Source organism: Macrotis lagotis, chromosome 2, assembly GCF_037893015.1.
Source record: "Macrotis lagotis isolate mMagLag1 chromosome 2, bilby.v1.9.chrom.fasta, whole genome shotgun sequence".
NCBI classification, from domain to species: Eukaryota; Metazoa; Chordata; class Mammalia; order Peramelemorphia; family Peramelidae; genus Macrotis; species Macrotis lagotis.
Genome location: NC_133659.1, coordinates 38,502,931 through 38,519,256, shown reverse-complemented (window position 1 = coordinate 38,519,256; position 16,326 = coordinate 38,502,931). Strand labels below are relative to the sequence as shown.

Here is a 16,326-nt window from a genome sequence, read left to right as displayed (position 1 = left end):
CTAAAACCTTTATTTTTTACAAAGAGTTTCTATCACAGTACTGTGAAGGTAGTTATCATAAACATTCCCAAGAATACAAATGAGGAAACTGAGGATCAGAGGAATTAGTGACTTAATCAGGCAGAATTGAATCTGGGTCTACTAACTACAAGCCTAGGATTTTTTCATCACACACACACACACACACACACACACACACACACACTAAGTTATGTAATTGTCCCATCATCAAATGGGACATGCTTAACTGATTATGCTACACAAAAAGTTGGTGAGCTTCAAAACATAAATGGAAGTGTTCCCATAGAGAACGCTTCCATATCTCATATCCACTTCCATATCCACTCCCATAAAGAGTTGTTATTAGCACTATTTCCTGTTTGTTGTGGGCAGTTTTTTTCTTTTTTCCTGCATTAAAAAATAACACAGAGGGCGTGAGCAGAGGAATTGTAGGCTAAACATTGAAAAACATAGCCCCAATAATCCCTCCCAGCTCCGTCAAAGCAAACTGCTACAATTCCCAAAGAGAAGGAACAAATAACTAAAAGGGAAAGCAAGGGGAAAACCACACTTTCCACAGTTGTCTCCAAATCTCCCAGAGACTTTGTCTGACTGTTCTCTGAAGGAACAATCAGACCTTGCTTGTCTTCCCTTCCCTTCCCTCCCAAGTCCTGACCTAGGGTACTGTATCTCTGGTATATAACCAGATAAGTTGACATCATTTTTTGGGTTTTTTTTTTTTGTAAGGCAGTGGGGTTAAGTGACTTGACCAAGGTCACACAGTTAGGTAATTATTAAGTGTCTGAGGTCAGATTTGAACTCAGGACCTCCTGATTCAGGGCTGGTGCTCTACCTACTGTACACCTAGCTGCCCCAGTTGACATATGTTGTCACAGTCTATATTTCAAGCTGTTCCTCTGACTTCTCTTTTTGCTTTTAGCACAGCCCATTCATATCTCCCTTGAGCAAATTTCTTGTCTTTTTTGCTTGCTATTTATAGTCAACTCCTACCTTGTTGTTCAGATGTTTTCCTGGAAAGCACAACATAAAGGAGATTTTATTTTGGATTGTAGTAACTGAGCCTCTTATTATTGCCCAAAGGAAGCATAGACTAAATGGGTCATAATAATAATATCATTTTCCACGGTACTTTAAGAACTGCAAAATACTTTATAAATATTCTCATTTTAACTGTCTCAACAACCCTAGGAGTTGGCAGGAATTATTATTATTATTCTCACCTTGCAACTGAAGAAACTGAGACAGAGGTTAAGTGACCCACCCAGGGTGTCACAGCTTGTCAGCCTCTGAGGTCAGATTTGAACTCAGATATTTCCTGACCTAACTTTCTATACCCTCACCATAACACCTAAAGACTCCTAATAAGATGTAGATTGAGGATTGGCAAGAGACCCAGTCTGGAGAAAATACAGATCTTTGATGCATCATGGCATATGACTAAAAGAGATATGCCTCCCTCTCTTCATTGCTGAGATGGATGGGGGCTAGGAGTGGATCTGGCCCACTGTACTTATTTTCAGCCCATGTTGGCTCATTTTGTTGTGTCTCTGGTATGTAGCCAGATATGTTTCCTCCTTTTTCCATCTCCTCTATTGGTTCAGGGTAACTTTCTTGATAAGGGAAGAGGACATGAGATATTTAGAAATGTCAGTGTTATAAAAATAAAAGCTACCAATCAAAATTTAAGAATTTTTAAATACAAAGGTAAGAGGAAAAAAAGTATAATTTCATATAACAAAAAACAAATTTGCAGCTATAGATCACAGTAAGTGCTCAGAGGTCTACAAACTACACATACTTGTATTGCTGCTCTCCTACAAGGTGTCCCCATTTATTAGACAAAAATAGAGCATCCTTCAGTATTTTAGTGATCTGGAATCTTAACAGTATAGATTCTTCCTTCTGGGTTACAGATCTTAATGCCTCAGTGCTATGGAAGATAGTCTTCAGAAGTTATAATGTAAAAACAAACTTCCTCTTCCTACTATTCCATATTTCTACTTCCACATTGCTGAGGGCAACACCATTCTCCTTGTTATTCAGACCTACGGGCTAGATGATATCCTGGACTCCTCACTGTCTTTCACTGATCTCCCCATCTACCCTCACTCAGTTCCATCCTATCTGTTGCCAAGTCCTATGGATTCTGACTTCATCACATCCCCCATATACATCCCCTCTTGTCTTCTGATTCTATCCTGATGCAGATCCTCATCACTTTAAACATCAGCATTGTTCTTCCCAACTCAAATCCCTCTCCTCTCCAGGCCACCCTTCATTCAGCTGTCAAATGACAGGGCTGACCATGTTGCTCCCCTTATTAAGAAATCTCAGTGGTTCCCCATTACCTCCAGAATCAAATCTCAAATTCCTACTTTTCCAAGCCTGGTATATCTTCTTCCTTCACATGTACCCTTTGATCCAGGGACATTGGCTTCCATGCTGATCTTTGAACAAGACCCTCCCTCTTCAGACTTCATTCATTTTCTTTTTTCTGTTTTTTTGGTTTTTGCAAGGCAGTGGGGTTAAGTGATTTGCCCAAGATCACACAGCTAGGTAAGTATTAAGTGTCTGAGATCAAATTTGAACTCAGGTCCTCCTGACTCCAGGGCCGGTGCTCTATCCACTGCATCACCTAGCTGCTCCCCTTCATTTATTTTCACTGAGTACCTCCCATACCTGGAATTCTCTCCCCCTTCAACAACTTATTTTTGCTTCTCTGTCTTCTTTCAGGTCCCAGCAAAAATCCAGTTCCTAAAACCTTTCCTGATTCCACTTTTCTCTATGGAAACTATCCATTTCTTCTTGTATATAGCTTGTTTGTACATAATCATTACCTATGAACACTTTGAAAGTAGCAAAGTAGGAACTTTTGTTCTTTTTCTTTTGAGAAGGGTAAAGGACCAGCATGGAGAAGTGTTTTTTGTTCTTTATATCATGGTGGTTATTCATTAGCTTCAGTTGTGTTCAATTCTTTGTGATCCCATTTGAGGTTTTCTCAGCAAAGATACTGAAGTGGTTTGCCATTTCCTTCTCCAATTCACTTTACAGATGAGGAAACTGAGCAAACAGGGTTAAGTGATTTGCCTAGGGTAACCTAGCTAGGAAGTGTTTGAAGCTGGATTTGAACTCATGTTCTTGTCCAAGGCCACACAGGTAGGTAATTATTAAGTGTCTGAGGTCAGATTTGAACTCAGGACTTCCTGACTCCAGGGCAGGTGCTCTATCTACTGTACAACTAGCTGGTGTACAGTAGGCTCTAACTCTGGCACTCTAACCACTATACCCCACTCTTTATATCACCAGCACTTAATAAAGAGCTAAATAAAATTTTGTCTGCTTGACTTGATACTCAGTGATAATAAAGATGAACCTATCTGAGCTCAGATCCTGAAACAGCACATGTGTCCCTCCATTGTCATAGTCATTTCAATTTTGCAGGGCCCTCTAAGGTTTGTGATCTGAGCTTTGAGAATATGGGACCTAACATTTCCAGAGCATGAAGGAAGAGACATCAGGGTAGGACTTTGGTGTGGAATTAAATATTCAAAGAGCCCCTTAAAAATAATTGCTGTATCACTGCTCTGGTCTAACTGTAACAGACCTTCATTGACCATTTTGCTTTTTTTTTCTTAGAATTGTTAGAGAGGCTGTATGGACTAGTAGATAGAGTACTGGCCTTGGAGTCAGAAAGACCTGAGTTCAGGTCCCACCTTGGCAACACAGACTGACTGTGTGACCCTAAGCAAATCACCAAAATTCTCAGGGTTCAAGGCAATCCTGTAAGAGTCTCAGTTGCAACAATGATGCCAACTGCCATTGATAGTATAGCTTCTTTATCCAGAAGTCCCCTATGCCTGTGAAATCTTGGGTCTAATCCCTATTCTTTCCCCTCCTTGAAATTTAAATTGCTTATGTATGAATACATATAAGACAGGGAGAGACGTATACAATGATCTCCCTTTAAAAAATTATTCAGGTAAGGTCCCATTCATTTTTTTTAATTCAATTAAAAAAAAGTTTTTGTAATTGCTGAAATAAACCTTCCTGGGGTTGAAAAATTTGTTGAAATGACATATATGCATGTTTTTATCTATAATTATATCGGAAGCACATCTTTAGACTCTACCTTGAGGCTTAAAGACCCCAAAATGGGCTGGGACTCACTATTAAATAGAGAAGTATATCCTACAAACAGGTAGAAGGCTTTGCATTGACCCTACGGTTTACATTCAACTGAACTTGTACAAGTTGGTGTGAGAACCACAAGAGGTTTCAGAATTTAAAAGAGATAAATTCAGTCCCAAATAGAAATTGATGTTATAAACAAGTTGTGGGGGCCCCGAGGCTGAAAGATGCCCAATTGACCAGAACACAGGAACTGAAGAAATCTAGTTTAAAAAAGAAAAAGATTAGAGGGTCCAACAAATCAGACTTGATTCAGGCATATTTGCCTAAATAGAAAACAGGAGATAAGAAAAGAAACACTCAATGGTCTGAGCTTGGAGATCCTAGAGTAAAGCCCCACAGATAACTGCTTAAGGCCTAAAATCTGAAGTAAGGGGTTATCTGTGGGGTCCTGTAGAGAAAAGTCATCTTGGACTAGAGCTGGTTGATGGGGGTGACACGAAGGACACTTCCAAATTGTGGCCAACAGGATACGGTTGTGAGATATGGCTGAGCTGGGGGTGGGGAAGAAAATAGAGACCCTGGCCCAGCCCAGCTTTCCCACACCCCAACTTTAGATCAAGAGACACAGACACAAGAGGAGGAGGAGGAGAAAAGTAGATTCCTAAAGGCTAAGACAATAGCCAGCTAGCTGGAAAAATCAGTGACGAAGGAAATAGAACTGAGTTACTATTGAGGAGGAGATTAAAGCCAGAGGCCTAACATTCTTTATTTGGTGCTTCCTTAAACTTTAAGAAATATGACAGGCATTTCCTTTTACCTCTCCCATTGTCTACTCCACACTCTCTCTATCCTTTGTGTGCTTCCTGTGGAGCATGTTTTGAAGTTAACATTTCCTTTTAAAATGTATGGAGTAGCACATGTGTTCTTATCAGGGACAGTCAAAAACCACAAAGGTAGAAGTTACTCTTTTAATAGGTTCTATTCTAGAGATTTATTTTAAAAAGTGGGAGGCTAAAGGTATATAAAGGTCAAGGCAAGGTGGCATAGCAGATAGGGAGGGGCATGTTATTATTCAGTCATGTCCAGCTCTTCATGAACCCCTTATGGGGTAAAGATACTAGAGTGATTTTTCCATTTCCTTCTCCAGGGGATTAAGGTAAAAAGTGGTTAAGTGACTTGTCCAGGGTCACACAGCTAATAAGTGTCTGAGACAGGATGGAAACTCAAGGAGTCCTGACTCCAGGCCCAACACTATCTACTGAGCAATCTGTCAAGGCGATCAAATTCCACTATACTGGCTATATGACGCAGGGCAGTTTTCATCTTACTGCTCCAGGCAACAAAGACCATAAAGTACAGAATAGTTGAAAGAGGAATTTTCATCATCAGAAACTCTCCAGATTTATTAAATCACTTAGTCTCCCCAAAAGATGGGAGAAGTCAAGGAAATCCTTCCACACACACACACACACACACACACCCTCCCCCACATATGGATTGTAGACATACATGTTTGCACACAAATATACAATGTTCAGGGATCGAACAAATGGAAAAAGGGTAAATCATAATAGCATATTTTGTATTATAAAATTATTATAAATAAAAGGAAAATGGTCAGTTATAACATAGGTTCTTACCATCCTCTCCTTCCTCATTCTGACTGAATCATATTGTACTATTCCTTCCTAATTGGCCTATCTTTGATGTTGAAATCATCTTTCTCCAATGCATCTGACTCCATGGATTGACCAAAGAGTCAGCAATCATTTTGTAAGCCTACTGTGTCCTAAGTTCTGGGGAGACAAAGAAAGGCAAAAGAAACCCTGCCCTCAAGAAACTTGCATTCTAATAGGGATAACAATTTGAAAACACCAATATATTAAATAAGAAGCCTAACCACTCTGCACTTCGGTTTCCCCATCTTTCAAATGAGGGATTTTTTCTTGATAGCTTCTCTAAGGTTCCTTCTAGGTTGAAATCTGTGATTCTTTAAGAGGTTTTGTGTGATGATTTTTCCAGCTTCAGCAACACAGACATGTCCTTGGGAAAGTAAAATTTCAAAATATCATTTCTATATTTCAGGTAATGCAAGACAAGATAATCTGTCTCCCCAAAACCACACAGCCTTCTCAGAACCACTCTTCCTTTCCTAACACATCTCACACCATGAACACGTCAACACCACTGCCTCCACCACCTCCACCATCTGCCAGCCCAGCAACTGTGGAAATGAAGGGGCGAAAGACTGATCTGGACCTTCAGCAGTATAGTTTTATAAATCAGATATGTTATGAGAAGGCCCTCCACTGGTATGCCAAGTACTTTCCTTACCTTGTCCTCATCCATACCCTCATCTTCATGCTTTGCAGTAATTTTTGGTTCAAGTTCCCTGGCTCCAGCTCAAAGATTGAACACTTCATTTCCATCCTGGGGAAGTGTTTTGACTCCCCTTGGACCACCAGGGCTTTATCTGAGGTGTCTGGGGAGGATTCTGAAGAAAAAGACAACAGGAAGAACAATTTACAAAAACCTCATCCCACCCAGATGAGTACCGATAACAACTTGGTCAAATCTCAGTCCTTAAAGTCCATACCCGAGAAGTTTGTTGTAGACAAGACCTCTGCTGGGGCACTGGATAAAAAAGAAGGTGAGCAAGCTAAGGCCCTATTTGAAAAGGTAAAGAAGTTCAGAATGCATGTTGAAGAGGGTGACATCCTATATAGCATGTACGTCCGCCAGACTGTCCTCAAAGTGCTCAAATTCCTAATCATCATTGGCTATAATAGTGCCCTGGTTCCCCAAGTCCAGTTCACAGTCAGTTGTGACATCGATATTCAGGACATGACTGGCTATAAACACTTCTCTTGTAATCATACTATGGCACATTTATTCTCAAAACTTTCCTTTTGCTACTTATGTTTTGTAAGCATCTATGGACTAACGTGCCTTTACACTTTATATTGGCTGTTCTACCGATCCCTAAAGGAATATTCTTTTGAGTATGTTAGGCAGGAGACGGGAATTGATGATATACCAGATGTGAAAAATGACTTTGCTTTTTTGCTCCACATGATCGATCAATATGACCCTCTCTACTCTAAGAGGTTTGCCGTGTTCCTGTCCGAAGTCAGCGAAAACAAACTGAAGCAGTTGAACTTAAATAATGAGTGGACAGTGGATAAACTGAGGCAGAAGCTGCAGATGAATGCCCAGAACCGCCTGGAGTTGCCGTTGATCATGCTCTCTGGCCTTCCGGACACGGTCTTTGATATCACCGAACTTCAGTCTTTAAAACTCGAAATAATCCAGAATGTAATGATCCCAGCCACCATTGCCCAGCTCAGCAATCTCCAGGAGCTGTCTTTGCACCAGTGCTCTGTCAAAATCCACAGTTCCGCATTGAGCTTCCTGAAGGAAAACCTGAAGATCTTGAGCGTCAAATTCGATGACTACCGAGAACTGCCCCCCTGGATGTATGGTCTCAGGAATCTGGAAGAGCTTTACTTATATGGTTCTCTGGGTCATGATATCTCCAGGAACATCACTCTAGAATCTCTGCGGGAACTTAAGAACCTGAAGGTTCTCTTACTCAAAAGCAACATCTCCAAAATCCCACAAGCTGTTGTGGATGTTTCCAGCCACCTCCAAAAGATGTACATCCATAACAATGGTACCAAACTGGTCATGCTCAACAACCTGAAGAAAATGACCAACCTTACAGAGTTGGAGCTGGTCCACTGTGATCTAGAGCGCATCCCCCACGCCATCTTCAGTCTGCTCAGCCTCCAGGAGTTGGACTTGAAGGAAAACAACCTGAAATCCATAGAAGAGATTATGAGCTTTCAACATTTACGAAAGTTGACTGTGCTCAAACTCTGGCATAATAGTATCACCTACATCCCAGAGCACATCAAAAAGCTCACCAGCCTGGAGCGTCTGACTTTTAGTTACAATAAAATAGAGGTGTTGCCTTCTCACCTCTTTCTATGCAACAAAATCAGACACCTAGATCTGTCTTTCAATGACATCCGGTTTATCCCACCAGAAATAGGAGTGCTACAGAGTTTACAGTATTTTTCCATCACTTCTAACAAAGTGGAGAGCCTCCCCGATGAACTGTACTTCTGTAAGAAACTGAAAACTTTGAAGATTGGTAAAAATAACTTATCAGTCCTTTCACCAAAAATTGGGAACTTGGGACTCCTTACCTCTTTGGAAGTCAAAGGCAATCAATTAGAGGTCCTCCCTCCAGAACTTGGTGATTGCCGGGCCCTTAAGCGATCTGGCTTTATGGTGGAAGATGCACTGTTTGAAACGCTACCTTCTGATATTCGGGAGCAAATGAAAGCAGAATAACTTATTTTTCTTCAAAGTTTGACTGAAACATGCTTCTACCAAATACATTATAAATAATTAGGTAGTCTAATGCCTTTACTATTTTTTCTTTTTCACACAAAACAAAATGTACAGACAGATTTAAAGTAAGGAGTACATATATTTTTAATAAAAATTTACTTGTATTTTTTCAATGTTAATATTTTAAAATTTTATTTGTTCTAGAAACTAATGTCCCTTTATTATTGTTTTGTACGGGCAAAAACAAATGGTTCCATCTGCTGTTTTGTTGGGTTTTTTTTAATTTTTGGTTTTAGTTTAAGTTCAAGGAAAAGTGGAAGTTTGGAAATGCACTGTGTTTTTGATTATTTGTAACAGATAAGGATATTTTGCTAAGAGCAAATAGAGTACCAAGGTCTTTCTGTTGTTTGTTGAACCAAGCAGTCTTGCAAGGGATACAAATCATTTTCCTCTTACCATCTGACTTTTCCATTGACAGAATTCCTTGGTTATCCTCCTTTAAAGAATTAGAATTAAATTTAATTAGAATTCAAAAACCAGATTCATTGCTGCTCAGATGAAGCTGAAGTCAGTGAGTGTACTAACAAGTAGCATACAGATAGGTAGATATAAAGTCACCATTAAGTTCTCACAGTACCCCACTCCCCAAACAGGGTTGTTAGGATTACAAGAGAGTTGCAGTTGCTTTTTCAATGGCGGAGGGTTGATAGTGAAAGAAAGTCATCTTCATTTATAGGGGTGAATAGGGTGAATAGAGTTGAACGGATTTGTACTTTTTTGATAATTTTTTTTTAAATCAGATTTTCCAATGAAATTCTCAGTGGTTCCTGTTTATCCATTGGATCTTGATATTGCTGTGTAGTACTGGTAAACAACCTTTGGTGAACTCAATTTATTTTAATATTCTAACTGGTAATGGAATTAAAAATCATAAAATTAGAAGCCTGCTTTTTCCAGTAACTCAATCATCTGCAAAATCTTAATATGTGGGTTCAGTAGATAGGAAATTTTACCTACTAAAACTATGTTCTATAGCTGGTGAACTCCACTGGGTTTTTTTTTCCTTCCTTTTTTGGGCTGTGTGGCAGTTGTAATCTAGTTAAATTTTGCCTCTTGCCTCTAAACAAATGAAAGGCTATAAAATAATCTGTTTAGGTATTAATCAGTTTCCCTCCAAGCCTTTCCTCCCTATGAACGTTCTATTGGCTGCTGATTATTCGGGCACAGGAAACCTATCTGCTATGTTGGACTTAAAGTAGGATCTTGTCCTAAATGATTGTTACTTTCTTTCCTTTGAGTGTGAATAAATTGTTAAGTGCTTTTTACTTAGCAGATTTTACCTGATGGTGTCAATAATATTGACCCTCTCTATTTTTGCACTTAGAAATGCAGAAATATTTGGATCTCTGTGCAAAAAGTGCTGATGGACTCTTAAATGTTTGTAATAAGAAGATACAAAAATGGTGTTTGCATATATTGTGATTGGTCATAAGACCGTTGTCATAGTACCAAATTTTCATTGCACTGAGTTCTCACTAGTTCAATGGAGCTTCTCCAACAAACATCAAAGTCAAAGAAGAAGGTGGTGAATGGCCTCAAAAGCCTTGCTCTAAAAACTTTTATTGTTCAACAAATAATCCAGTAACAATGTTAATCTACTGTGGACTGCATGGATAGGAACTGTTCAGTATGCATATGCATTACTGTATCCACTTTCCAAAAAGGTGCCATATTGAAGAAACACTTTGCATTGTACTATTTACCTAATGATGTAACCAAAGTGTTGTTATAGGACTTGCTTGAACATTTAGTGTCTTTGAGTGCCAACTCACTTACATGAAGTGGAGAGTGAGGGTTTCAAATCTTGTGTGTTTGAAGTGGTCTTGTGTTTACATTTTCTCTCCAATTAACCATTCACTTTCAGAATGTTGTTGTGATCCCTGTAGACACTGGTCGTGACGATTCTGTGTTGTATTTAGGAAATGTAGTATACTCAGTAATTTGAATGTTTTTAAACTTCCAGGGAAGATTTTTTTGGCCACCAAGAAGAACAAACCGATCCTATTCCAGAAGTCAGAACCCCAGTGGAACCCGGGAAAGGGGTGCTGTATTTTTCTGAATTATAGGCATAGGTTTGTTTGTTTATTGCAGTCCTTTCTCCAAAAAAAGTGCCATCAAACTTAAAAACTTATTTAAAAAACAATTCCGCTTTCTAGGTCTATAAGCATTTATTAAACACCTGCCATATGCGTGAGGCATTTCCATCACTTATTCCAATTTTGACAGAATTCTGATGTCAAATCAGCCTAGCTTATTTTTCCATTTGTAAGGGAGCAATTACCAACTCGTTTACCTGACAAAACGTGTCTGATCAAATGAAACAGCATAAAGCCTTTCAGCTTTGACTTAAAAAATAAATATAGACATTTCTATGAGAGCTGGGGAGGGGCCTGCCCCACCTGAAGACATACAATACACAGACCTAGATATTACTTAATTTTCTCTTTTGTAGCTTTCTAGTTTCCCTAATCATATTTGTTAATTAAAAAAAAGTTTGGCCTTTATTACAGAAAACTCAGGTAAGTAAGTAGCTTGGCTTTCCTAAGGCCATTTTAGTCATCTGCGGGGTTCATTTATGCCCCCCATTTTCAGCATTTTAAAAGTGCTCTTGTTAGAAATGAATATAATAAATTGTATTTCCCCTCAATAGGACCTCTAGAAGGCTACCTATATAAATATATAGGCACTCTCTGCTTTCAGCTGCTTAGACCTTGAGCATCAAAATGAGGAAACATTTTTGTTATGCAGAGTAATTCTCTAAGAACAGGTGTTCCTTTCATTGATGAACTAATGGAATAGTGTGCATGCTGTATCTGCAAATGAAGCCTGTCTATGAATTAGCTCAGCAATGGCTCTGAAGAAGTTAGATGTTCTTGATCCCATGGTTTCTTGACTACAAGATTTTGAGGATAATAAAACTTTTGGATCACATGAACACAGTTTTCACTTCTGCCATTTGCAACATGGTTCATAGCCCATTAAATCACCTATGGTGCTAATCTAGACTGGCCTTCACAATTCGTGCTGTTATACACTCCTTATAAAGAAAAAAAAATATGTTAATGTAAATATCTCCTCTGCTAATTCCTAGATGGGAAGTATGATTCAGTGGAAAGAACCCTGGCTGGTCAATCAAAGGACTTATATTCAAATGACATCCCTGTAGTTAATACCTGGACAGCCTGGAACAAATCATTTTACCTTCCTGGTTCTCAGGACCATTTTCTGGAAAAGGAGGGGATTGGACTAGATGTCCTCAGAGGTTGTGACCTTCCAGACCTAGATCTATGAACTCTTGAGTATAGAGGAACAGCCTTGGAGTAATCAAGTCCTTCCTCTGATAACACCCTAGCTTGGCAGCTACTGACAAGTCAGCTTAACATCTCAGGGCCTCCAAGTTACTCTTAGAAGATAAGTTAGGATGAGTTGCTAAAAGGTACTGGGGTTAGAGGGAGGCAAGGAGAGAAGATGGGAAGTCTCCATACTGAGAGTGTCTGACCAGGAAAGAAAAAATCCCCAAAGTGACCTTTTTTAATACCTCTTTGGTCAGACCCCTAAATAACACAAGAAATGGGTAAGAAATATCCCAGAAGACTAAGCTCAAAAAAGAGATGCCCACAGTGGAAAATCAAGGTTGCCATTAAGGACTGTCATACAAGAGAGATTAGGCTGACTCTTCCTGGGCCCAAAAGACAGAATTAGGAACAATGGGTAGAGTTGCCTAGGAATAAATTTAGGTTTTTGTGTAAATAAGGAAAAAATTTGTTCACAATCAGCTCTCTAAAAATATAATGGGTCACCTCAATTGGTAGTGAGTGAATGAACACTTTCTCCTTGAAGATCTTCAGACAGAAGTTGTAAGACCACTTGTTGGGAGTGGTATCAAGGGGATTCTTGTTCATGGATTAGATGGTCTCCAGAGTCCCTTCCAACAGTGAGAGTCTGTGACTCTTAGTTTGTGTATCTCTTGGGATAAGGCAAATAGAGAAGGACCACTTGACTCTTGTCATACCCCTAGGATTTGTCATTATTACAAATAAGAAAGAATCAGAAATAGCTTGGCTGATTTTGGGATGTCCATTTAGCAACATTTTCCTTCATCCTCTAAAAAAAAGGCACAAGATGGGTATCACTATACTTCATTTAGTCAAAAAGGCAAGAAAATACAGGCTTTAAAATAGCTTCCTTCCATGGAAATGATTTCTCCTGAACAGATCTCTGAATTTATCATCTTATTGAATTCAACAACCATTTATTAATATAAGCCACACATCAGACACTGTCAAGGTAAAAACAAGAATGAAATATTTCCTGACCTCAAGGAGCTTACTTTCTACTGAAATGATGTCACCAATCAGGATCTACCAATATAAATCATCAACAAACCATACATTCTTACAAAGAATTTTACCAACACTCTGGAGCAGTCAATAGGAGAATATATTTTTGCATAAATGCATGCTTTTAAAAGCCCCATTTAAAAGTTCATCATTACAGATCTGAAATGTCATTGCTCATCCATGATCTTATTTATGAATGGCAAAATTTGACCTCTCAGATTAATAATCCATAAGGGGATTGTCAAATTAGCATCACAATGCAATTTAATGGCTAGACCTAGAGTCCCAGGTCCTTGCTGCTGGGGATTCATTTCCACTCAAGGAAACTGGGGAAGAACTGTTAAGCAAACAGACTGGATCTCCCTTTGACTCTTCAGAGTGCATAGATCTCACTGGTAGAAGGTGAGTATCTCTTTAGATTGTGAATACCTTTAAGATAAGGACTATCTTTTACATCTTTGTATCCTTAGCACTTAGCATAGTGTCTGACAGGTAAGTAGGTGCTTAATAAATATTGACTGACTCTGGAAACTTAAGGATACCACATCTGCCCAGTAACATCACCTTTTCCCCAGTGGTCCCTAGGCACCAATGTCCATTGGTGCATGGTCATCCCAGGAAATTTCATTTGACAATACTTGGCAGGATAAAAGAATAAACCTCTTATATTTTAAGAAGGATTTTTTAAATGTCAAATCTCTGTAAAAGAATAAAAGAAAATGGAGATTGGTGTGGTCTTAGTTTTATTTTATTGGCAGCTATTTGAGAAGTAATGTCCTGTGGATTCACCTGCTTCCTCTGTATCCATCTTCTCCCATCCAGTCTTCTTTAAGGGAATATTTTTGTTGTTAAAGTTCTGTATCTGGTGAACCCAGTCCTTCGTTGCATTCTCCAGACATCAATGTGTGTGTGTGCTCAAATTGTCAAATTCTACCAAGATCTTTAAGACTGTCAAAAGTTGGAAAATAGACATGATGGAGAATCATCTTAAACCTATGGCAAAAGTGTCTTAATATCATAGGCTGTGTTGTATTATATTGCAGTACATTTCCAACAATGTAAGTGAAATAAAACTTTTTTCTAATTTAAAATGGAGATCTGCTTTTTTTTCAGTTTGGGGGTTGAAGAAAGATAAGGGGAAGATTTGTATTTTCTACATCTGAGGTAGATATAGAAATAAGTCAAATTTAAATGATGCAAAGTTTCATGAAGGTAATCCTCACTCTCTTCCAGTCATTGGAGTACAGCGGTGAGATCTGTGGCCATTGCCAGTCCCCTTGACTTTTGTCTCACCGTGAGAAGAGGGTGAGAAGAGGGGAACAATGTGCTTGTCAATAATTTAAGTAAATCTGAGGTGGAGAAGGAACAATAACTTGTGACTGGATCACAAGGAGCCATTTTCTGAAAATTTTGTAGCAAGAGGAAATGTAATATAGTGTAAAGAACCTTGGACTAAAGTCCGAAGAGACTTGGATTCCAGGGATTGCCAAATTTCAGAGCTAGAAGAGCCTCAGCAGCCATGCAGCACAATGCAGATCTGAAGACAGAATCCTCACTGTGGTATACCCAACAGGGGATTATCTAGCTTCTACTGAAGAAAATCTTTCCAGGAAGCTGCTTCCATTTTGAAAGATTCTAATCTTCAGCTTTACCTAACATCAAGTCAAAATCTGTCCCTTGGCCACTTCTATCAATTGTTCCTTGTTATACCTTCAAGGGCTAGATAGAACAAACTCTAATTCCACTCCAAATTGATGACAATTATCATGCATATCCCCCATGAGCCTTCTTTTCTCCAGGCTAAACATGTCCAGTTTGTTTGTTTTTTTTTAACTGATCCTCATATGACATGAATTTGATGTACCATTCTATTTTGGATGCTTTTTTATCTATATCTGGATGCTTTCCAGATCAACCATGTCCTTCCTAATCCCAAGAAATAACATATATTAAAGATGTAATTCAACTAGAGTACAGCAGAACTATCACCACTTCATTCCTGAAAACGATATTTTTTAAAAAATACAGCCCCAAGTTTGCATTTTTTAATCCTACAATTGACATACTATATTTGCAGCAAAAAACTGTCTAAAATCCATGGGCTTATATAGCCAGTGTTTAAACTTAGAGGCTTACCCCTAAACTGTCTCTTTGGCTTGCTTTGTTCTAGTTCAGAATTGCCTCTGGGAACTTTCTGAATATAGCTCAGATCTAGGTCTTCACAGATGTTCATCTTAATCTTTTTTTTTAACACATAATTCAGATTTAAATAATACAAAGGTTCATGAAGGTCAGCCTCACTGTCTTCCAGAGTCATTGTAATACAGTGGTGAGACAAAAGTTAAGATGTAGTAGATGACCTTTTCAATGTCTAACCAAGGTCTAAGAATTCCAAAGTGCCTGCTTCTCCCTCCTTCATGGTCTGTTGGAACAAATTGTTCACATCTGCCTATTCCCCTGGGAATTCTTCACATGCTTAGGGTAAACACACTCCCCAACTCATCTAAGGGTTTGAGGCTTGCCGATTACCCTCAATGGTTTAGCCCGGTCTGTCAAGATGGGTTTACTGGGGTGTGGCTGCTGCCCAAACTACAACTTCTTGAAACCACAGTTGAGTGTTGGTTGGCATGTAGACACCAAAGATGTAAAGCAGTCCTGAAGAGGGTTTAGTAGCCCTCACACCAGAGGTACTAGTCTCTGAATACCTGTACACATAGATGTTGATAAAAGAATCTCTTAGATCCCATATAACCATTCAAGGTAACAATGCATATGCTCAGCAAAAGACAGCCTTTATCTTGACTCTCACACCAAACTACAGAAAACATATAAAGAACCCATTGTGGCCAGTGAACCATCATACTTATTCTCCCTCTCAAAAACCTCTCCAGAGTCCAATATAAGCATCCACCCTTATGACAGAACCCTGAGGGTTTGAATTTCCTCCAAAGAGAATTCAAAATTTTCTATTAAGGCAATTTTTAACATTCTAGTGAATTCCTTTTTGCTCTAAAGACCCCTCTATTCACCAAACCTTGGTATATATTGCTGAGGGTTTGGACTTCCACAGAACAGCAATGAACAAGAAAGGCTACCTTCTGCCCTCAGATCTGCACTTAAATAACAATAGTGGAGGGCAAAATCTAGGTATTTTACTTAACTATATTGTGACTTTTCATCAGACAAGGGAGGAGAGGGAAAGTAGGAAGAAATGTGATGTGTGTGATCATCCTTCCTTTCCAAGAAGTTGATGATGATGATTGAGATTACTCTTCTCTCTGTAGAAGTTTGAATTCCAGGATTCTTATATTAGGGGGATACTGCTTAGAACATCCCCTTTCTCTTTCTAGAAGACTGGATTCTGAGATCGAGCCACCCTGAAAGTGCCCAGTTCTTTATCCAGGAGAATGAAGTT

General features: G+C 39.0%; 1 protein-coding gene across 2 annotated transcripts in view; it reads left to right on the top strand.

Annotated features, from left to right (window-relative positions):
* LRRC8C (leucine rich repeat containing 8 VRAC subunit C) overlaps positions 1–14,002 on the top strand; it is a 113,110-nt gene extending 99,108 nt beyond the window's left edge. For both annotated transcript variants that reach the window (XM_074221709.1, XM_074221710.1), the window contains exon 3: positions 6,238–14,002. In XM_074221709.1, the coding sequence (XP_074077810.1) occupies positions 6,238–8,511 (2,274 nt within the window). In that variant the 3' untranslated portion in view covers positions 8,512–14,002. The remainder of the gene's footprint in view (positions 1–6,237) is intronic.
* The last annotated feature ends 2,324 nt before the right edge of the window (positions 14,003–16,326 follow it).